The sequence below is a fragment of the Macaca thibetana genome, chromosome 11, assembly GCF_024542745.1.
Source record: "Macaca thibetana thibetana isolate TM-01 chromosome 11, ASM2454274v1, whole genome shotgun sequence".
NCBI classification, from domain to species: Eukaryota; Metazoa; Chordata; class Mammalia; order Primates; family Cercopithecidae; genus Macaca; species Macaca thibetana.
Genome location: NC_065588.1, coordinates 118420980 through 118444174, shown reverse-complemented (window position 1 = coordinate 118444174; position 23195 = coordinate 118420980). Strand labels below are relative to the sequence as shown.

Here is a 23195-nt window from a genome sequence, read left to right as displayed (position 1 = left end):
CACAGGAAAAAAAAAAAAAAAAAAAAAGCAAAGTGACAAAACCACAGGGTGTAACTCTAAGAGCAGTTTTCCAGGGCTCTTTTCTTCCTGTCTTTCCGAAATGTCTGAATCCTACTTTTGACCATGAGTATGCACCTCTATACGATGAGGGAGGAGGAAGGAAAAGAACCTCCACAGAATGATTTTCTCTTGGCAAAGGGGAAGAAGTGAATGTCCATCTCATAATTGGCAAAAATTAAAATTCAGTTAGCACGGGGATACAGTCTGCCCTGTTGATTGAGTTTACTTATTTGCCAGATTTCAAAAATGAGAATATACTGTAATTTTTTGAAGAGTTTAGGATCTTTGCCCTTTCACATGATTTGCAGATAATTTCTATTACATATACAAGTTAATCTGGTGAACAACATTCACTGATGTAACTGGCTAATAACTGGCTAATAATGGCTTCAGAGTATTCTGTAAAAGGAGTCTATATGTATACCATTATTTCACAATTATCTGGAGCTTAGTTATCCAGAAGTAAGTGAAAGTGATTCAAGATAGATAACAAAGGTCTGTGCACTTGACTCAGAGGAGAGTCTCTAAACCCTCACTAAGTTAATTACCCTTATTTTACACTCAATTTAACAAGTTATGCAAACCAACAGAAAATGGGAGATGCCAGACAAAAAGGGAAACTCACTGCTGATCAAGTGACAGCCAACAGCCTAGAGGAGACGATCATTCAATCTGAAAACCTAACTCATGAGAAAGTCTGGAATAGTTGAACAGAGAATTCAATATACCTTAACAATGGAAGATTACCACAATAATGCAATAAATAATATTCAAAAATATGTTTCTAAATAATCAAAAGTTCTGTTCAATATGTTCAAGAAAGCAGCAAAAATGAGTATGCATTTGAGAGAGATTTCTACTTTCCATTAAAAATGGTTAATTTCATAAAACAGATGATTAAACAAAATAAACAACAATGATTTAGAAAACTGGTTAATATCAAAGGAAGCTCTATTCCTTGAGAGAGGAGCAAATTAGGTATTTTTGCAAACACATTTTAATAGCAAGCCAACCTTAATCCCGTAAAACTCAAAGGACTGACTGAAAGAAGTCATTTTAGATCCATTCACAGATTCTTCTGTGCTCCTCAAATGGTACCATAGAGGTGCTTCCCAAGTCTGTCTGTGAATAACTAATCCTGTAGATAAGGTCATTTCATCTCACCACCCGACCACCCAGCTCTCTCCACCAGGTCTACACTCCTGCACAGCAGCTCCATCTTTGAGAAAAAAAACACTTGAACTTGGCTGTCTGGGGCAGGGACCTGACATGTTTTTGCACTCTGCATTTCCTCCTTCTAGGCTCTTCAAATGTCAGGGTATAACCACATTGCACTTGGAGAGCTATTAATTCAAAGGCAGACAAATGAAGTTCCTGACTTGGGGAGGAAATGGAGTCTCCATCTTCTCACTACAAACACCTTTCCATGTGAGCCGCCTCCACCCTCCCACTCACCAAGGGAGTTCTCCTAATGCCCTAAACTCCTTCAGGGCTGGGATTTCCACAAATATATTTGGATATGAGGAATATTCCTCATATAGACACACAAATAGGAAACTAAGCAGGCGCAGAGGTAGGACAATGCAACCTAAGTTGGCATCAGAAAGCCAAAGCCCTGAGGCTCTGCTCCTCCACCTGAGGGAGTTCAGCAGAGGAACTGCTCTCTCTTGCTGGTTATTTGCAGCCTGAAGCATCATACACATGATAGGGACAGACATCAGACCAAAAAGGACGTTAAGGAAATCAGCCAGGGCTGCAGGGATAGCAGGTGGGGAACCTGGCCAGAGCAGGTGGTCTCATGTCTGGAACAAGCAAGGGCCAAGTGAGGCTGGGGCCACCAGCACGCAGTGTGATGCCTGGAAGGGCAATGCCCCCAGGGCATTACCAAGAGGCAGGGCTGACTGCAACAGCTGGGGTCCAGGATGCCCACTGAACCAAGAGACAGCAGTCTGCTCTGCAATAGTTTGGTTTTTGTGTTTGTTTGTTTTGGGGTTTTGTTTTGTTTTTGGTTTTTTTTTGGAGACAGGGCCTTGCTCTGTTGCCCAGGCCAGCTGAAGTGCAGTGGCACAATCATGGTTCACTGCAGCCTCAAACTCCCCAGCTAAAGCCATCCTCCTACTTCAGCCTCCCAAGTAGCTGGGGCCACAGGCACATGCCACCATGCCTGGCTAATTTTAACAATTTTTTGTAGAAGATCCTGCTATGTTGCCCAGGCTGGTCTTACACTCCTGGGCTCAAGTGATCCTCCCCCGTCGACGTCCCAAAGTGCTGGGATTACAGGCATGAGCCACCATGCCCAGCTGGTCTGCAGTAGTTAACTCACTGCCCTAAGACGCTGTTCCCGCTGCTCCTGCTGAGCAGGGAGGCAAAGGGAAATGGTTTCTCCTCTGGAACCAGTGGTCTTCCTCCCAGCCCACCCCCAGGATCAGCAGCAGAGGTGGAAGAAGAGAAGCCAATTTCAGAGCACCAGAGCGACACAAACCACACCAACTGGCGCTTTATTCAAAACAATGATGGCTTTGTCAAGCACAGCCCAAGAGCCAGCTGAAAAACCTGTCCTTCCCTCCTAATTTCTACCCTCAAGTCCCCGTGACTTTGAGGCACCATGTTAAAAAGGAGGAAAAAAATTACATAGAATCCGACATCAGCCAACCCATGTGACCCGACAGAAGGCAGGCCAGCTGCCCTTCCAAGATGACACATCACTGGAGCTGGCTGTTCTGCAGCCATGGGTCGCCTACTGGGCAGCTCAAGCTCCCAGGACACATTTAAGTCTCACTGATATATTTCCAGTGATCCCAGCCAACAAAGAACAAAGAGCTGAAACACAGCGCTGCTGTGTCAATCTTCCAGTCGTCTGGGAGGGCAGCATACCCCAACCTCAATCTCAGCTGCTCAGCGGGGGTGGTTGCTCCCCATCTTTCCAAGAACCTAAAAGCTGCTGCCCCAGGGCCCTCTAGGACAGGGAACAGAAGGAAAATCTCTCTGTGGGGAAGAACTGGGGGGCACTGGAAGAACAGATGACAGGGTTTCTCACACCACACCCTGCCCTGCTCACTTCATCCCTACTTTACCAATCAGGGTCAGTCATCTCCAACACCCCATAAACACACCCATAGCTCCAAGGAGCCAACAACAAGCACACAAACAAAGATAAGCAAACAAACTTATCAGGCACAGCGTAGCTGGCTCCACACAGGCCCTGCCAGCTCCTCTGCAAATACAGTCTCTGGTAGGCTGCCCTAAGAAGGATCTGAAGGAGGCCGTGCATAGTACAGGTGAGCTTACCTACCTGCTGGCTCACAGTACTGTGGAAGGCCAAGGCCAAGGCCAAGGCCAGGCCAGAGCTGAGCTGCTAACTGGGTTCTTTGCTTCCCTATGGACAAAGCCTTCTGCCAAGGTTTCTCGTGGAGGGGTGGGGAGGGGAAACCCATGGATTCCAAAACGAAAGGGAAAGAGAGACTGGCCCAATAGATAAGGGAGCAGCCTGGGAGTGTAGGGAGCTGGGAGCAGGCCTTCCACTGGGCCAGGAAATGGAGCCCTAGGAAGGAGCTCTCAGCAAGAACACAGCAGGGGGATGGCGGGCAGTGTGGGGACACCAGCCTTCACACAGCTGGGCCTGAGCAATTTTAATTAATTAATTCTTTTTTTTTTTAGAGGCAGGGTCTCACTCTGTCATCCAGGGGGGAGTGCAGTGATCATAGCTCAGCAGCCTCCAACTTCTGGGCTCAAGAGATCCTCCTGCCACAGCCTCCTGAGTAGCTGGGACTACAGGTGTGAGCCACAACACTTGGCTAATTTTTTAGTTTTTGTAAAAACAGGGTCTCGTTATGTTGCCCAGGATGATCTGGAACTCCTGGGCTCAAGTGATCCTCCCACGTCAGCCTCCCAAAGCGCTGTGATTACAGGCGTGAGCCACCGAACCTGGCCCTGCTTGTTTAAAATTGAGGCTGGGTGCAGTGGCTCACACTTGTAGTGAGGCCAGGGTTAGAGGACTGCTTAAGCACAGGGGTTCAAGGCTGCAGTGAGCTGTGATCGCACCACTGCACTCCAGCCTGGGGGACAGAGTGAGACCCTGTTCCCTGCAAAAGAAACACCCATAACCAAAGTCCTCATGCCTTCGACCAACAGCCCCTCTGCTGAGCACTCCTCCGACAATGGAAGTGTTAGGACAGACAGACCCACGGAAGCACCACAAGCGAGCAGCTGAGAAACAAGGCTGCCAAGCCAGAGAGCAGCATCTCCGGACTCAATCTGACAAAAAGTATTTAAATCATTTTTCAGAGCGTTGAGTCAGCTCTTCCTTCCACGTACCAAGTCATTCCCCAGTTTTGTAACTCGCAGGGACATGCATCTGCAGCATTCCAGTTCCACGTGAGAGCTCACACCAGCTGGGGGGACTCACACCTGGAATCACAACTTTCACAGAGCCTTGCTCTCCCTACCTCAGGCACAACACACAGCCAAGGGCAGCAGTCACCTCAGTGACGCTGCGGTCACAGCCTCGGGGGTCTGTCAGCAGAGCGCCACTAGGCATGCAAGCTGCGGCATCAGTCCTGTGGGCACGCTGCTGACTGTGCGTTCTACCCCTGCCCCACAGCAGGCTGCTGGACATACATAAAAGCTTTCAGCTCTGGACTCAGAACAAACAGGCCACCATTCAGCTCAGCGCCTGCTGACCACCATTCCCCTAGACATGCCTGTCCCGGGAGGGTGGGACAGTGGGACAAGGAGGGGTGCCTAAAGTGGTGACAGGAATTGCTGCCGTTTTACAGTCTTGAAAGCTTCCCAGGGTAAAGGGTCCTGTCAGGAAGGAGGAGGAAGCAGAGATATTTTCAGAGAAAGTAGCCAACCAGGGGTATGAAAACAGAGATGAATGGAACAGGGGCCCAGAAACACGGGGAGAGGTTACCAAAAACACCACAGAAATATTCTCAGTGATCAACAAAGAGACATTAAATAAACAGTAGTACATCCACACAATGAAATACTATCCAGCTACTAAGTAACACTGCAGAAGCCGGGTGTGGTGGTGCACACCTGTGGTCCCAGGTACTCGGGAGGCTGAGGCGGGAGGATTGCTTGAGCCCAGGAGTTCAAGGCTGCAGTGAGCTATGATCACACATGTGCAGCCCAGCCTAGGCAACAAAGTGAACCTACCTTTAAAAAATAAAAAATTGCAGATGGATATTTTGTGGCTTGGAGGAATGCTCAAACTCTATTAAATGGAAAAAATATGTGGTGGCCTGCACCTGTAGTCCCAGCTACTTGGGAGGCTGAGGGAGGGGAATCGCTTGAACCAGGGAGGTGGAGGTTGCAGTGAGCCGAGACCGCGCCACTGCACTCCAGCCTGGCGACAGAGCGAGATTCTGTCTCAAAAAAAATAATAAAAATATGCCGGGCGCGGTGGCTCAAGCCTGTAATCCCAGCACTTTGGGAGGCCGAGACGGGTGGATCACGAGGTCAGGAGATCGAGACCAACCTGGCTAACACGGTGAAACCCCGTCTCTACTAAGAAATACAAAAACCTAGCCGGGCGAGGTGGCGGGCGCCTGTAGTCCCAGCTACTTGGGAGGCTGAGGCCGGAGAATGGCGTGAACCCGGGAGGCGGAGCTTGCAGTGAGCTGAGATCCGGCCACTGCACTCCAGCCTGGGCTACAGAGTGAGACTCCGTCTCAAAAAAAAAAAAAAAAAAATAATAATAATAATAATAATAATAATAAAAATAAGGAAAACATATATGTACTCACCATGCAAAAAATAAAAATAAAAAACAAGGTCTATAAGAATAAACACTAGAGAACTGACAAGTTATCTCTGGGTGTTGTAATTTTTATTTATTTTTAGCTTTACCTATATTTCTGATTTTTCTATGATAATTTGAAATGAAACTTGAAAAGAAAAAGTTAACTTTAATTTTAAAATGTACACATATGTAACAATCCTGCCCATTGTGCACATGTACCCTAGAACTTAAAGTATAATTAAAAAAAAATGTAAACAAAAATCTATACTATGAACATAGAGAAATAACAATGAGTAAAATCTGGAAGGAAGCCTGAAAGATGTGGAAAAATTCAAAAAAGTAAGGTCCTAAGCTTTAAAGAATTCCCCAACTTTTCAGCAAACATATCTCCGCAGGGGAAGCACTGCATTGCGGATAAATACAAACGCTATTTGAATCTGGATTAGAGGCCTATGCTAACGCACTTAAGAAAGACAAAGCTACTTGCCAACACCTTTCCAAACCAGATCAAAAAGCCAGAGCCAGGAATCCTAAGGAATCTGTGCAAGGTGGCTGCACAAGCAGTACGTGTCCATGTATGTGAATGTGTACTGCAAACACACACCCACACACACACCAACATACCACACACTCACCACACACACCAACACCATACCACACACACAGACACCGCACACACATACCCACACACCCCACACACAGACACCACCCACACATACCCACACATCCCACACACACCAACACACCACACACAATACACACCAACACCACACCACACAGACACTGCACACACATACCAACACACCACACACACATCACACACACCAATACCAGACACTGCACACACACCACCACACCATACACACAAACACTGCAAACACACCCACACACCCCACACACATACCAACACACACACCAACACACCACACACAACACACACCCCACACCAACACCACACACAGACACCTCAAACATACGCACTGCCCCACACATACCACACACACACACCAACACACCCCACACACAACACAGACACCACAAACACACACACCCACACACACACCAACACACCACACACAACACACACCACACACACCAACACCACAGACACCAAAAACATACACCCCCACACACACCATCACACACACCAACACACTGCACACACCAACACGCCTTACACTGCAAACACACTCACACACCAACACACCACACACAACACACACCAACACCACACCCACCACAAACACACACTCACACATACCCCAACACACACCAACACACCACACACAACACACACGACACACACACAGACATCACACACATCCACACACACACCAACACACCAGACACCGCATACACACACACACCAACACACCAACACACACCACACACAGACACTGCAAACATGTACACACGCATCCCACACATCTCACACACATACCAACACACACACCAGTACACCACACCAGACACCGCAAACTCACACCACACACACCAACACACACAGACACCGCAAACACACACACCACATACACCAACATATACACTACACCCACACCACACACACACCACACAGGCACCGCAAACACACCCCCCACACCAACACATGCACCCTCCACACACACCAACACACAGACACTGCACAAACACACCTCACACATCAAACACACACCGCAAACATACACACACCAATACACACACCACACACACCTCACACATATAACACCACACACACACCCATACACCACACACATACCCCCCACACCACACCAACACACACCACACACACACCACAAATACGCACACCCACACACCAACACACCACACACACCAACACACACAACACAGAGACACTGCAAACACATACCATGCACCCACACCACACACAGACACCACACACACACCCCACACCCACACAGCACACACAGAAACACACACCACAAACACCATACACCATACCTCACACACACACCACACACCAACACACATCACACACAGACACTCACCGCCCCACACACTACACACACCACACACCCCACATGCCAACACACACACACCAACACACACCCCACACACATCCCACACACCAACATACACCCACACACCACACACTGCAAACACACCAACACACGCACGCCACACACACCACGCACACACACCACACATACACAGACCACACCACACATACGCATAACATACACACAACACATACATATCCATACCACACACCCCACATACCCCATCACACACACAAACACACCACACACACACCACACCCCACACCCCACAACATCCCACACGCCACACACAACAACACATATATTGGGGAAGCAAAGCCGGAGATATGTAACATAATATAAAATGTGCAGGTCAGAAACTCAACAAGAGCCAAGACAGAGGTCTCCTCAGTCTAACTTAATGTTGTAATTTTGTTTCAACTCCAGCCAAATCAACTGTTTATAGAGTTCAAAGTATTGTCCCTTTCCCTCATCCCAAAATTACCCTATGCAAACAGCCCCACCTTAGTCAAGTATGGTGGTGATGCTGAGGGGTGAGAGTTTAAAATGGAATGGAACCTATAGTCCAAGAATTTCACAAAATGGAGAATATATCCTCCATTCCAAGGACAAGAATACTTAAAATCATACTTAAAACCTCATAACTCAGAGTAACTAACTGTCTCCTAGGCACATGCATACCTCTGGGGTGTACCAGGCAGACAGTCTTAGATTTGGTATTCAGAAGATTATGGTCCTGTGACTTTAAACAGAGCAGGGCCAAGAAGGTAGACATAGCGTAAGAACACCCCCCAAAAAAATCTACCTTGGCCAGGCTCAGTGGCTCACACCTGTAATCCCAGGACTTTGGGAGGCCCATGGCGGATGAGTTGCTAGAGCCCAGGAGTTCAAGACCAACCTGAGCAACATGGCGAAACCCTGTCTCTCCAAAAAAAATACCGAAATTAGCCAGGCATGGTGGTGCACGCCTTGTAGTCCTAGCTACTTGGGAGGCTGAGGCAGGAGGATAGTTTGAGCCCAGGATGTGGAGGTTGCAATGGGCTGAGATCGCGCCACTGCACTCCAGTGTGGTTGACAGGGAAAGATCCTATCTCAAAGAAAAAAAAAAAGAAAAGAAAAGAAGAAAATTGAAGAAAAGAGAAGAGAAGAAAAAGAAAAGGAAAGGAAAAAAAAAATTTTCTTGTGCCAGAGCCAATCTGTGGCAAACGGCACATCACCTTCATCGCTTAGGCCAAGACTCACTTCTAAACCACATTCAATCTAGATTAAACTCACATCCCCAGAATACCTAATAGCTGAATTCAGACCTTAAATCCAGATTTCCTCCAGTTTTTAAAATATGTCGACTCTCATAACACTAGGCTCACATTCCCAAATGGCAAGAATCACCTGAAGTTGAGTGATGGCTGCTCTTTCAGCAAACACTCTGTAGTTCACCACAGTCTCCACTACTCCCTACTGCCTGTCATTGAGACCAAGTCAACTGCAGTTTATGCTTACAGTTTTCATAACAAAGAGAGATTTCTCCATAACCATGACTTTATGAAAAGGAGGAAAATAAGTAACAGAAAAGGTCTTTTTAGCCTTACAGATATCCTATTTGCTGGTCCTTGTGAGTATTTAAGTTTGTGACCCTTGACCCAGATAAAAGAAGAAAAAGTCTTTTATTTATTTATTTATTTATTTATTTATTTTTAAACAGAGACAAGGTTTTTTCATGTTGCTAATGCTGGTCTCAAACTCCTGAGCTCAAGCGATGCACCTGCCTTGGCCTCCCAAAGTGCTGGGACTACAGGTCTGATCCACTGCACCCGGCCGTAAAGGTCTTAACAAACTAACTTTACCCTCCACACACATACAGATGGTGATTTGGCAAGCTCTGGTGCAAGTTGGAGAAACCAATTCCCACGTCATTTTCAGTCTAGAAGGAATGCTCCAAGGAGGTCACTTTCCCAAACACTCCTCCACTTACTGTACACAGTAAAGATAAAGAATCATGGAATTTCTAGACACTGACATAGTTAGGATCTCTAAGATCATCTGATCTTGCACTTCCCAAGTCAGATTCCTAAAGATAATGTTGAAAATCCGAACTGTTTTCAACATTTTTAAAACAATAACAGCTTATTGAGACATAATTTACATACCATCAAAGTGACCCTTTAACAGCATTCAGTGGTTTTCAGTATATGCAGAGTTGTGTAACCATTGCCACCCTAATTTTAGAACATTTTCATCACAGCCTCAAAAAAAAAAAAAAAAAAAAAAAACATTAGCAGTGACTATCCATTTTCCCTTTCCCCAACCCTTGGCAGCCACTGCTCTGCTTTCTGAGTCTATGAGTTTGCTGCTCTAGGCCTTTCGCATCAACAGATCACATACATGGTCTTTCGTGTCTGGCTTCTTTTACCTAGGGCAGCATTTCCAAGGTTCTTCCATGCTGCAGCATGCATCAGTACTTCATTCCAAACATTGTTTTCAATATTTTTTCTTTTATTTGTGGGAAGATAGCTTCAGGTAGATCAATATTTTTTAAAGTATTTACTTGCCCATGATAAAGCCATGATAGTCATTCTTCAAGTAAATGCAATTTTCCTAACATTTTATTAAGAAAATTATCGGCCGGACGCGGTGGCTCACGCCTGTAATCCCAGCACTTTGGGAGGCCGAGGCGGGCGGATCACAAGGTCAGGAGATCGAGACCACGGTGAAACCCCGTCTCTACTAAAAATACAAAAAATTAGCCGGGCGCGGTTGTGGGCGCCTGTAGTCCCAGCTACTCGGGAGGCTGAGGCAGGAGAATGGCGTGAACCCGGGAGGCGGAGCTTGCAGTGAGCCGAGATCGCGCCACTGCACTCCAGCCTGGGCGACAGAGCGAGACTCCGTCTCAAAAAAAAAAAAAAAAAAAAAAAAAAAAATTATCAAACATACAAGGAAAGTTGAAAGAACTATACAATGAATACTCAAGTACCCACCACCTGGATTCTACAATTAGAACCACTAAGCCATCTCTCCATCCATTAATCCCTCTTATTTTATCTTATTTTTCTTTTTTGAGACAGAGTCTCGCTCTGTTGCCCAGGATGGAGGGCAGTGGTGAGATCTCGGCTCACAGCAACCTCCGCCTCTCAGGTTCAAGCGATTCTCCTGCCTCAGCCTCCCAAGTAGCTGGGATTACAGGCGTGTGCCACCACGCCAGTTAATTTTTTGTATTTTTGGTAGAGACAGCGTTTCGCCATGTTGGCCAGGCTGGTCTCGAACTCCTGACCTCAAATATCTGCCTGTCTCGGCCTCGCATAGTACTGGGATTACATGTGTGAGTCATCACACCCGGCTGAGTAAGGCTTATTTCATTCAACATAGTGTTTCTGAGATTCATTCATGTTGTGGCATACACTGGTAATTAGTTTCTTTTTAAATTACTGAATGCATTTTGTTCCTAAGGAAACGTCTTTCAAAAAAGAAAGCCAAGGAAGAAGAGTAAGGTTGGTAACCATGACTCTAGTCTAACCCTCTCTCTCTTGCATCCCCCACCCTCATGGGCACCAAGACTTATAGGAGCTAAGTGGCAGATGCTAACCAGTCACACCACTGTCTTGTGGATTCCAATCCCATCATCTTTCCACATACCTCACAGCCATTTCCTTCTTCTCACCCTGTAAGGAAGTTCCTAGCTGACTCTCTAAAACAGCCTTACTATAGGAAATGGGAAGCCAACACCCGAATAACAAAGGTACTAGGTGTCTCCTCAAAAACATGTCAGTAAAACAAAATGTGGTACATCTAAAAAACTGAAGACTATTCAGCATTAAAATGAACTAAATACCTGATGTGTGCTACAACATGGATGAACTTTGGGGATCTTACTGAGGTGATGGAATGTCCCAACACTGGGCTGTGACAATGACTGCACAACTAAAAAAAACAAAATCACTGAACCTTACACTTACAATGGGTGCACTTTATGCTATGTAAATTACACTTACAGAAAGTTGTGTTAAAAAGAAAAAAGCCTGACTACAAATGGATGAAAGAGTTTTCTGCTTCAAGGCAGAGAAGGATCTGCTTGATAATCTAAAGAACAAAAGAGGCAATTTAAAAGACCCCACTACTCAACTAGAAAACAGTTGTTTAAAACACCAAGCTAAGATAATTATATACTGTTTTAAGAATACATTGAAAGCGTTTCCTTTTAATAAATAAAAGGAATTTATTGATTCACTTTCTCTAAAAAGCTTAGTATCAAACTATCTGCGCAGGTCCCAACTGCCAGTTTAAAATGAGGCAGCCCATTGTGAACGGGCTGGTTACCATGTGACCATGTAACCATATGAAGAGGTTCTTCAGGCTGTTGTGTTTTATTTGTTTGTTTGCTTGTTTGAGACAGGGTCTTGCTCTACCATCCAGGCTGGAGTGCAGTGGTATGATTATAGCTCTGCAGCCTCCACTTTCTGGGCTCAAGGGATCCTTTTACCCCAGCCTCCCCAGCAGCTGGGATTACAGACATGCGCCACCGTGCCTGGCTAATTTTTTTATTTTTTATTTTTTATTTTTCAAATTTTTGTAGAGATTGGGGTCTTGCTACATTGACCAGGCTAGTCTCAAACTCCTGGGCTCAGGGAGTCCTCCTGCCTCAACCTCCCATAGTGCTGAGGTTACAGACATGAACCACTGCACCCAGCCTCTTCAGGCTATTCTTTAAAAAGCTAGAATACTGGGTGAATATCCGAAAACCAGGCTAACTCCCTTACTTTCTACATAAGAAGCTGTTTTTTTGTTTTGGTGACCGAATTTGTCTCATTGGAACAGAGCAAACACGGCTGCCCTCCTTCCCTGCCCACAGGCCTAGAAGGAAGGAATAGTAACCAGCTTTCAAAGTGGATCGCCCACTCGCAGAATATTCCTCAACAGAGAAGCTGCTTTCCTCTCCAATGCCTGAAAACTGCCCAGGGCGGCTGCCTCTTCCCACAGCCATCTCTTTGGAGGAGCTGCTCCATCTTCTTGTAGAAGCTTTTTCTGACTCCTCAGCCTTTCCTCTTCACCATCACCCAACTGGGATTCTTCATGCTTACTTCTGAGACTTAAAGGTGGATGACATGGAATCCTGTTCCTAGAATTCTTTCTCCAGATCCTGGACCCCCTTCTGGAGCTACCAAAATTACCCCTTCTCTACTGCTTCCTTCTAGAAGATTTTTCTGATGGTGCAGTCAACTCCCAAACACATCAAGAATGCTGGGCTTGGAGAGGTCTCTAGGGTATTCAAAGCAGACAGTATTTCTCCAGCACCACCAGACTCAGCTGAGCAGAAACAGCCCGCAGGAGGTGCATATTCCATGCCACTCAGAACGCAAGCTCCAAACTCCAAAGCCTCCCCTGGAGAGGGACAGCGAGCTCGGGGGTAGGGGGAGGGACTGGGGGGCAAGAAGAAACCCAGGTAGGGCAAAGTAGATGGCTGTGATGCCCACCACACTGACAGCCCTCAGCCATCCTCAGGGAAGCTGCCCGCTCACAGCTCTGGCTGTCAGGGCGGCCCCCGGGCAGCCAAGCTTTGTACACTGCATCGTCCTCAGCGAGACATGCCCCAGCTTCACAGCTCATCGCTCCTTCCCCAGCCTTCCTCATTTCAGTAATGGCCCCGGCTGCTCAGGCCAAACCTGAGTCACTGTTGATTCCTTTCTTCCTTTCATCTGCCAGGTCCAATTCACCAGCAAGTCCAAAAACCACCCTGAATCCAGCTCCTCACCACCTCGCTGCTACCATCCTAGGCTGAGGCTGGAGCTCCACAACTGCCCAACTGGTAGCCTTGCTCCTGCTCTCACCCTCCCTAGACCCGTCTCCTGTAGACTAGCCCGAGCCGCCTTGTGGAGGTAAGACAGTACTCCCCAGTGCCACCAAAACCATCTCCTAACTTCCTACCCTGGCCCACAAGGCCCCTTGCCTCTTCTATCTTACCTCCTGCCCTCAACATTCTGGCCAAGCCAGCCTTCTTTCTAACCTTGTGATGCGCCAAGCTCACTCCAGCGAGGGCCTCTGCCTGGGCCTCTTCCCACACCTGGAACGACCGTCGTGCCTGGCTCCTACTTGCCACTTAGGTTTCAGAGTTCACCCAGAAAGGTCACCTCCCCAGAGGACTTCTCTACCCAGCCTAAAGTATCCGCCCACCCTCCCCAGCCCCAGTACTCTCTAGCCTTCACCTTCTTTCTATTCTTGCCTGCACTCACAATATAAGACCTGATGTGCTGACAATTCCCCCACCAGCATGGAAGTCCCATGAGGAGAGAGGATTAACCCATCTAGCTTACCACTGTACCCCGGAGGGCTAGAACCATGCCTGCACACAGCAGGGTGTGCCTGGAGGGAAAAAGCATTTGTGCTGGGGCGGCCAAACCCAGACCATAGCCAGCCTCATGCTCTGGGGCCTGGCCAGCCAGGCTCCCTCTCAAGTAGCCCTCACAGGGCTAATTCGATTAGACAACTGCCAAAGAGAGCTGATGGTCCCAGAAAGCTCACAGCAAGGTCCATATGTGAGACATAGGCCCCAGCAGGCTCAAGCTGAGCGGATCCAGAAGCTCCTAGGAGCAGAGCTTTGTACCAGAGAATAGGGTGGTGGGTGACAGCCAGCGGCAGCGCAAGAAGCAGGGCTGTAAAGAAGGCAGAGCCGGCCTGTGAGAGCCAGTCTCTTCAAGGCGTCTGGCCGGACAGTGAAGAAGAGTATCTCCCCTGTGGGGGACCTAGCGCTGCCTGGAACCCAGGACCAGTCTCCACTGAAATCGGCCAGTCCTCGGAGTCCCAGAATTAGCATGAGGTGACCGGCACTCCCATTCCACAGGCCAGCACGAGGGTCCCTGATCCACGCAGCCACAGAGCTCTGCCAAAAACACATGCTCCGTGGCCTGAATTCTAATCACAGACAAGAGAACTCCAACAAAATACAGAAAGTAATCACCTAAGACACTGGCTCTCTGGACTGCACATTTTATACCCAAAAGTAATTTGATTCTAGGGAATGAGAGCTCAGGCTCTCATCGGCCATCACATAAATCCTTTAAAAAAACGAAAATTAACTTTCTACAATACTCTATTATAGAATTATACCAGGGAACAAGGATCCACTTTACAAACCTTTCCTTTTATAACCAGGACCCTCCTATCACCAGTTCCCTCGCTGCTGCCGAGGACCCACAGCATAGCTCAATCTTTTTTTTTTTTTTTTTTTTTGAGACGGAGTCTCACTCTGTCGCCCAGGCTGGAGTGCAGTGGTGCGATCTCAGCTCACTGCAAGCTCTGCCTCCCGGGTTCACGCCATTCTCCTGCCTCAGTCTCTGAAGTAGCTGGGACTAAACACGCCCGCCACCACGCCTGGCTAATTTTTTGTATTTCTAGTAGAGATGGGGTTTCACAGTGTTAGCCAGGATGGTCTCGATCTCCTGACCTCGTGATCCACCTGCCTCAGCCTCCCAAAGTGCTGGGATTACAGACGTGAGCCACCACGCCCAACCATTATAGTTCAATCTTAAACCCAGGGTGGGCTCCTGTGCTGTCTTGTGGTGGGAGAAGAGTGAAGATAAGCTTCCTGTTGTCACTGTAACAAATTACCGCAAACTTAGTGGCTTAGAACAACAGACTTTATGATTTTACAGTTCTGGAGGTCAGAGGTCTGATTTGGGTCTCACAGGATTCAGCAGGGCTGCTTTCTTCCCAGCAGCTCTGGGGTAGAACCCATCCCCTCGCCTTTTCCAGCTCTGAGGGGAGCATATTCCCAATCCCGTGGCTTTCCTCCATCTTCAAAGCCCCCAACAGCAGCTGATGTCCTTCCTCCGCTGCTTGCTCTTTGGTTCTCTTTTTGATTCCCTCTTAATTGTAAGGACCCCTGATTACACCAGGCTCACTCAGATAATCCAGATAATCTCCCTATTTTAAGGTCAGTAGACCAGCAACCTTAATTCCAGCTGCAACCTTAATTCACCTTTGCCATATAACCTAGCGCAGTCACAGGTTCTGTAGATGAGGATGTGCACATCTTTGGGGGGCCATTAAACTGCCCACCACACCTGTCCAAGCAGGCCACGATACAAACATCATCCAGCAAAAGCACTTCTCCTGTTGTCCCACGCCACACCAATGTCCCATAAAGCACTGTTCCACAAAGGTTGTGCTTGTCTCTGCAGAGCTGAAGATAAACACAATTCACTTAACTTGTCAGCTTGCAAGTAGGAAAAGAAAAAAAAAAAAAAACAGCCTGACCAACACGGTGAAACCCTGTCTCTACCAAAAATACAAAAATTAGCTGGGTGTGGTGGCGGGTGCCTGTAATCCCAGCTACTCAGGAGGCTGACACAGAAGAATCACTTGAACCCAGGAGGCGGAGGATGCAGTGAACCCAGATTACACCATTGCACTCCAGCCTGGGTGACAGCAAGACTCCATCTCAAAAAAAAAGATTTCGCTACAGATTATAAAGTTGGCTTCCAGGTCCCTGAGTGTCCCTTTCAATCCATCATATGATTCTTAATCTCCTAGGATGTGCTGAAGCTGTTAGGCTTAGCAGGGAAGTCAAAGGTGAAGACAGCAGGGGTTCTGGTAAGCCGGGATCACATAATGACACAGGCTGAATGACATCAGAGCGGCTTCCAGGGGGATGTGATGTTCATGCACTCTGGGAAGCACAGGGTTTCCCCAGCAGGGACGGCAGCCACAGAGAGACATGGAGTGGCCCAAGGCATCAACCTTCCCCATCCGGGTTTCTCCCTCTGGAGAGGAACTGGCACTTGCACTCCCCTCTAACAGAAGCCGGGCGTTTGTGGGCAGATAAGGTAGGTCACTTTTCTGCTTGAGACACTTTTCCATGGACAAGTTGCGTAACCTCTCGGCAAGACAGCTAATTAACTTCTGAGCTCCAGTTTTTAAATTTTTATTTACTTAGTTATTTTTTTAAATGAGGATTCCACCACCTACCTGAGAGAGCTGTTGTATGAGTTGCTTAAGGTCATGTTAAGAAGCCAGGTGCAGTGCTCACGCCTGTAACCTCAGCACTTTGGGAGGCCGAGACTGGCGGATCACTTGAGGTCAGGAGTTCGAGACCAGCCTGGCCAACATGGCAAAATCTTGTCTCTATTAAAAATACAAAAACTTAACTGGGCATGGTGATGCATACCTGTAATCCCAGCTACTTGGGAAGCTGAGGCAGGAGAATTGCTTGAACCTAGGAGGCAGAGGTTGCAGTGAGCCAAGATTGCACCACTGCACTCCAGCCTGAGTGACAAGAGCAAAACTCCGTCTCAAAAAAAAAAAAAAAAAAAAAAAAAAAAAAAAAGATCATGGAAAGAGAATGTGGAACATAATAAATAATAAATGCTCAGCCTGTGTGAATTCTCTTTTCTTCTCCCACCCGGAAAATAACCTCCCTCCATCCTCTCCTCTAACTTCATCGCCCGGACTCTTTCCCCAAGTCTTCCTCCTCTTCCTCTCCTTCCTCCCCTTCCCACATGTGGGCAATGTTGAACCAACCAGCCTCTACAAACAATGGAAGTTTGGTCCCGCACCACTAAAGCAGGGAGCACTGGGGCTTCCTGTTGGGTAATATAATCGGTAATCTTTGAGAGTTAACAGCGAAAGGGGAGATGTGCATTAAACCCTGATGTCAGGAAGACCATCCACACTGCTCCTGGTCATGTCAAAACACACACACACACACACAAACAATATGGCTGAGACATCCTTCCCCAGTAGTGTCACAAGACCTGGTCACAGTTATCACAGCCCTTATCAACTGTTCTGCAACTGTCTATCTGTTCCCATGCCTAGCCTGTGAGCCCCTTGAGGAGAGAGACTATGTTCTTCATCTCTGCAGCCCCAGTTCCCACCTCAGTGCACACCCTGCAATGGTGCACTATCTAATGGTTAAAGACTGAAGAATGCAGGAGAAGAAACACTGCTTATCTTCGGTATGACTGCAAAAGAGAAAAACCAATTTAGTATTTGCATGAAAGGTTTCCATTTACAACTGGTTAACTGTGCCTAGCATTAGACGGTTCCTCTATTGAAAATTCCAAGTTTGAAGGACACAGCGCTCTAACCGTTAGCCCTTGCTATTCCTTAAGTCTGGCACAGATTTCTGCCTTGATCAAGAATGAAGGGTTAGCCAGGCGCGGTGGCTCACGCCTGTAATCCCAGCATTTTGCGGGCCGAGGCAGGCAGATGATCTGAGGCTGGGAGTTCGAGATCAGCCTGACCAACATGGAGAAACCCCATCTCTACTAAAAATACAAAATTAGTTGGGCATGGTGGTGCATGCCTGTAATTCTTGCTACTTGGGAGGCTGAGGCAGGAGAATCGCCTGAACTCAGGAGGCAGAGGTTGCAGTGAGCTGAGATCGCACCACTGCACTCCAGACTGGGCAACATGAGTGAAACTCTGTCTCAGGAAAAAAAAAAAAAAAAAGAATGGTTACTATACAAAGCATTCATGGAGGGGGCTACATCTTAGAAACTTACATCCCAAGGCTATCTTACAAGCCCAAATTTAAGTCTCCTCAAACACCCACTTCTTAAACAGAAACCTATTTTCCAGAAACTGCTTATCTTTAAATACAGAAAAAGACCATCTCTTCCCCCCACCACCGGAAATATTCATACCAACACTCCCTGAAATAAGGAGTTTCTAAAAAGGCAAATAAACGAAACCAACACCAACCACGAAAAGGTACACACTAGATGTGTTCAGAATCTGTAGGTGGGGGCTGGGCACGATGGCTCACTCCTATAATCCCATCGCTTTGGAAGGCTTGAGGCGGAAGGACTGCTTAAGGCCAGGAGTTGAAGACCGTCCTGAGAGGCATAGCAACACCCCATATCTACAAAAAATAAAAAATTAGCCAGCCATAGTAGTGCGTGCCAGCAGTCCCAGCTACTCAAGAGGCTGAGACAAGAGGATTGCTTGACCCTTGAGGGAGGTCAAGGTTGCAGTGAACTATGATCACATCACTATCCTCCAGCCTGGGCAACAGAGCGAGACCCTATCTCAAAAAAAGGAAATTCTGTGTGGAGGATATACATGTGTGACATTCCTTACAGTCTTAAGAAGGCAAGAACCATGAACTATGTTCTTCAGTACATAGCTCCATTGTAGAGACTCAGAAAGCACCCGGCCAAATCAAGAATGCTTCTATTTAGTATTTGTCAAGCAGGCATTCGAAAGCTCAGCTAAGACCCTGGTTAGATACACTATTTCCTTCAGCTCATAGATAAGACACAGGCTCCTCATAAATGTCAGATGAACGCGGATGCAGAACTAAAATTCCGCCATAACCCACTTGCTATGCGGAGCCAGTTAACCCTCCTATTGTCTGTTACTTGCCAGGCACTAGCCCCATTCCCAGCCCCATTCCCAGAGGTTGTCTCTGCTGATCCTCACTTCCACCTTGCAGGGAAATTTTATCTCTCCCATCGAATAGCGTTCTTAGAGTTCAGACAAGGAATGCTAAGGGCTTTTTTCCATCATTAACACCTGGTTTGCCTCAGGGAAAGGCAACCCCTTCTCTCCAAAATGTCCCAATAATTGAGCACATGTTTCCGGACCAAATCAAGAACCTTCGCCACAGGGCTTCTCAGCAAAATGGAGTGAGACCGACATGGAATCCCATCTGCACAGTTCCCTACCCAGTAGGCCCTGGCACACACTCACATCCAAGTTCTCAAACACCCTGTTCCCCACCCGAAGTCAGCCCCAGGTAAAGACCCTTCAGGAGGTGAAGCCACTGCCAGTTCAGGAACGGATCACAGTCAGAATCCCTAGGCCACTTCTCAGGACTCGGTAAAAAATAACCACAACTTCCCCTGCACTTAGTTCCTCCCCAAAGAGCTGTTGAACCTCATCTGGAAACAGCTGGGAGGCAGCAGCTAACAGGAAATCAAACAACAACAACAAAAAAAGCAGAGTGTACCGCGGAGAGTTAGGCAGCTAGAACGAAGAGGCCAGGGGACAGACAGGAAGTTGAAGTTGGAAAGAACCTAGGCCAGAAACAGTCACACAGAAAAGGAGACCCAGCTGGCTTTCCTCAGCTCGGGCAGGAGGGGAGGACCCAGACAGCCAGCAGGGAAGGCACGAACCCCACGAGGATGGAAACCAGACCAGCTCTGAGGTTACATCTTCTTTCTGCCCTGCCCCCAATCCCTTTTTTTCCTTTCTTTCTTTTTCTTTTTTAGAGATGGGGTCTTGCTACGTTGTTCAGACTGATCTTGAACTCCTGGGCTCAAGCAATCCTCTACCTCAGCCTCCCAAAGTGCTAGGATTACAGGCGTGAGCCACCACACCCCTCATTGCCTCCAATCTCAACCTTCCCTCCCTGAAAGCCAGCTAGCAGTCCTCACTACGAGAGCTGGGGTCAGAAACTCACCTTCCTCTAGCTTCCTTCTGTCCCACAGGCTACAGCCCAAACAACTGATTTTGAGTCATTCGTCTGTCATCCATACCAAAGTTCCACACTGCCAACTAAACTCAGGGCTGGACAAACCAGCCTCACACAGACAGACAAAGGGCATCTTCATGAGAAATGACTGGACAGATCCCATCCGAGGGCCTGTGGTGGCAGACCTTAGGTGGCCGACCTTAGGCAGCAGGAGACCTTAGGCACAGGGAAAAGGAGCGAAAGTGAGAGAGCCAAGAGAGCAACGTAAGCTTCTTGCACCAAACTGATGGTGCATTTTGCAATCAAGAAAGTTAACTGAGCAATGGCCAGCTGCCAAAATATTTTTGAGAGAAATGAAAAAAAATGCCATTACTAAAATTCTTTGGTGTTGTTTAATAAGGCTTTAGGTCATCCAAACAGAGTGCAAAGGGGAGACTGATTTAGTTTTCATTTAGCAGAGCTTACTTAGGTGAGACTTTCCCAGCCCATGCCCCCCGTGACTCCATCATCCATTCTCTCTCTGTATATGTAGAAGTTTATATTAAAATGAGAGGATTAAGTTTTCTTAATAAGATACATTCCAGTCTTTTCACCTCGAGCTTTGTTTGAAAAGGCTCTCTCGAGGCATAGCATACGCTGCGATCCAGTTGGGTTTGATTCCAATGGAAGTGCTCAAAATCTGAGACTGAAGGGTGCACAGGGCTGCAGCCTCAACACCATTTGTTTTTTAAAAAGCAGAACATCTTTACAGGCTGAGTGCCAGCTCAAACTGGCAAGACCAGAGAATCAGCAGAGACTGACCAATGTGCTGGGTAAGGGGGATGGGAGGAGGAGCTACGGGAACAGATCATCAGGAAAACCTTCAAGAGAGGAAATAGGGGTGTTTCAGGAACATAACAAAGAACAAGTTGATTAATCGTTTATTCCAGGGACAGCGGCGGTGAGGGGGTGCCATCCAGGGCTAAGTATTTAATATTTCAACTTCAGGTAAAAGCATAATGTTTAAACCTGGATATGCTTGGAGCTCACAGCTCTCTTAAAAAGGATGGGGGGTTGGGGGACGGCAAGATATTCCTGCTTTTTTATTACGCTGTTCATGGAGTCTCCTAGGAAACTTCCCCCCAGATGCCTGCAGAGCAGACCTAAGACAGCGCCAGCTAGTCCAGTTCCTAATGTAATAAGCTCAACTCGGCAGAGATCCTATCAAGAGCTTTATGCAGGGCCGAGCTGCTCAAGGCCGCTGTTGCCGGTCCAAAGAAGTTCTGTTGCGCAGGCAGAAAAGTTACCTGCAGCAAATACCTAATATTTATGCTGGGAGGGAGAGTGGAAAAGTGCTTTAATCTTTGAGGGCCAGACATTTTCTGTGACTTGGAAAAGAGGAATCCCTGCCCAGAGCACCCGAATCCACATGTCAGAATGGTGTCTGGGATGTCTGCCCTCAACAATGACATCTCCCTCATCTAATGTTTCGCGATGGCCAGAAAACCCTCCAACTTGCCAGGAGGACAGACTGCACCTCCAACAGCTGTGGCACCAAAAGTCTTCTTAGGAGGCACCCAAGGCCTTCCCGAGATGGGGGAGGGCCTCCCGATGAGGTTGTAATGGGCCAGCCTCCAGGTGCAGGGACACCTAACTCTGGCCAAGCACTGGAATAAGCAATTTACCTAAGTCACTCCAGTACCACAACAGCCCCTTGGAGGCAGACACTACAGTCATTCCCCTTTTATGAAGGAGGAAACAGGCTCCGAGGTGTTACACAACCATTAAACAGCAGAGCCAGCCTCCCGTCACCCGGAACAGGTGGTCCTGACCGCTGCTGGATATGGGGAAAACACACAAAGTGTTTGGAGGAAGGAGTCCATAGAGTCGGGTAACACAAGATACAGCCAGTGTTTATACCTCTTTCTCGTCCAAGATCGGTGGCCCCAGGACACTGGAGGGGAGGGCCTGGATAGGGAACGTGAACCCGAAAGGACCCCGGCACTGCTGGCAGGGGAAGAGGCCAGGACCCCGGCCTCTCTGGCAACGCGGGGAACCCCAGATCCATAAACCCTCTCGAAGGGGGAAGACCCAAAGGGAATGCATGAAGCCACGGGGTTGCCAGGCGGCCCTTCCCTCCACGCTTGTTTTGTCAAACAGGGGCCTCCGGCAGGGGCCTCCGGGGGTCGCAGGGGTCCCTACCTGTAGGCCAAAGTCATGCACTCGAAGAGCTTGGTGAGCGAGGCGTCGATGGACAGGTGGCAGGAGCTGGTCTTGCCGAAGCTGTAGGTCTGGCACGTCTGTTTGTTGACCGTGTCGAAATCGTAGCCCTTCTTGGGCGGGTGCTCCCGGTGCGGCGACGACACCATGAAGTGGCCGCTGTGGATGATCTGCTGGCGGCGCGGAGGCTCCTCGCGGCCCGGCCCGGCCCGAGGCGGCGGTGGCGCGGCGCTCGCGTGGGCCCGGGCCGGGGTGGCCGCGCCGGAGGCGGGCGGCGGGGACGGCTCATCCGTGTCCGAGTCGTCGTCGTCCTCAGGCACCTGGGGCTTGAGCAGCACCTGGCGGCCCCGGCTGCGGGGCCGGCGCGGGGAGCACATGAAGACGTCAGCGGCCATGAGAAGTGCTCGGCCGGGGGCATCCCCCGGAGCCCGGGGCAACGCCACAGGCGCGCGAAGCTGAGGGGCGCCGGCGGGGCCCGGCCCGCGCGCCGACTGTCCGCGAGCGCGCGGCGCGGCGGGAGGGGTAGGGCGCCGGCCCCGGCGTGACGTCACCGAGGAGTCTGGCCCAATCGACTGCCCGCGTCAGCCTCTTAAAGGCGCAGGGGAACCTTTCCTTAGCTAGGCTGACCAAAAAAAATACGGGAATCGGAGGCCACGCCTCCCCGCCGTGCGCCTCGCCACCTCCTCCTCTCCCGGCGTCCGCGGGTGCTGAGGGACACGGTGGCCGGGCGGAGCGGCTCGCCGGTGTCGCCGCCTGGGAGAGGCGT

General features: G+C 48.5%; 1 protein-coding gene across 2 annotated transcripts in view; it reads right to left on the bottom strand.

The window, feature by feature from the left end:
• Positions 1–22954, bottom strand: part of MLXIP (MLX interacting protein) — a 70214-nt gene extending 47260 nt beyond the window's left edge. For both annotated transcript variants that reach the window (XM_050747895.1, XM_050747893.1), the window contains exon 1: positions 22412–22954. In XM_050747895.1, the coding sequence (XP_050603852.1) occupies positions 22412–22824 (413 nt within the window). In that variant the 5' untranslated portion in view covers positions 22825–22954. The remainder of the gene's footprint in view (positions 1–22411) is intronic.
• Between the last annotated feature and the right edge of the window lie 241 nt (positions 22955–23195).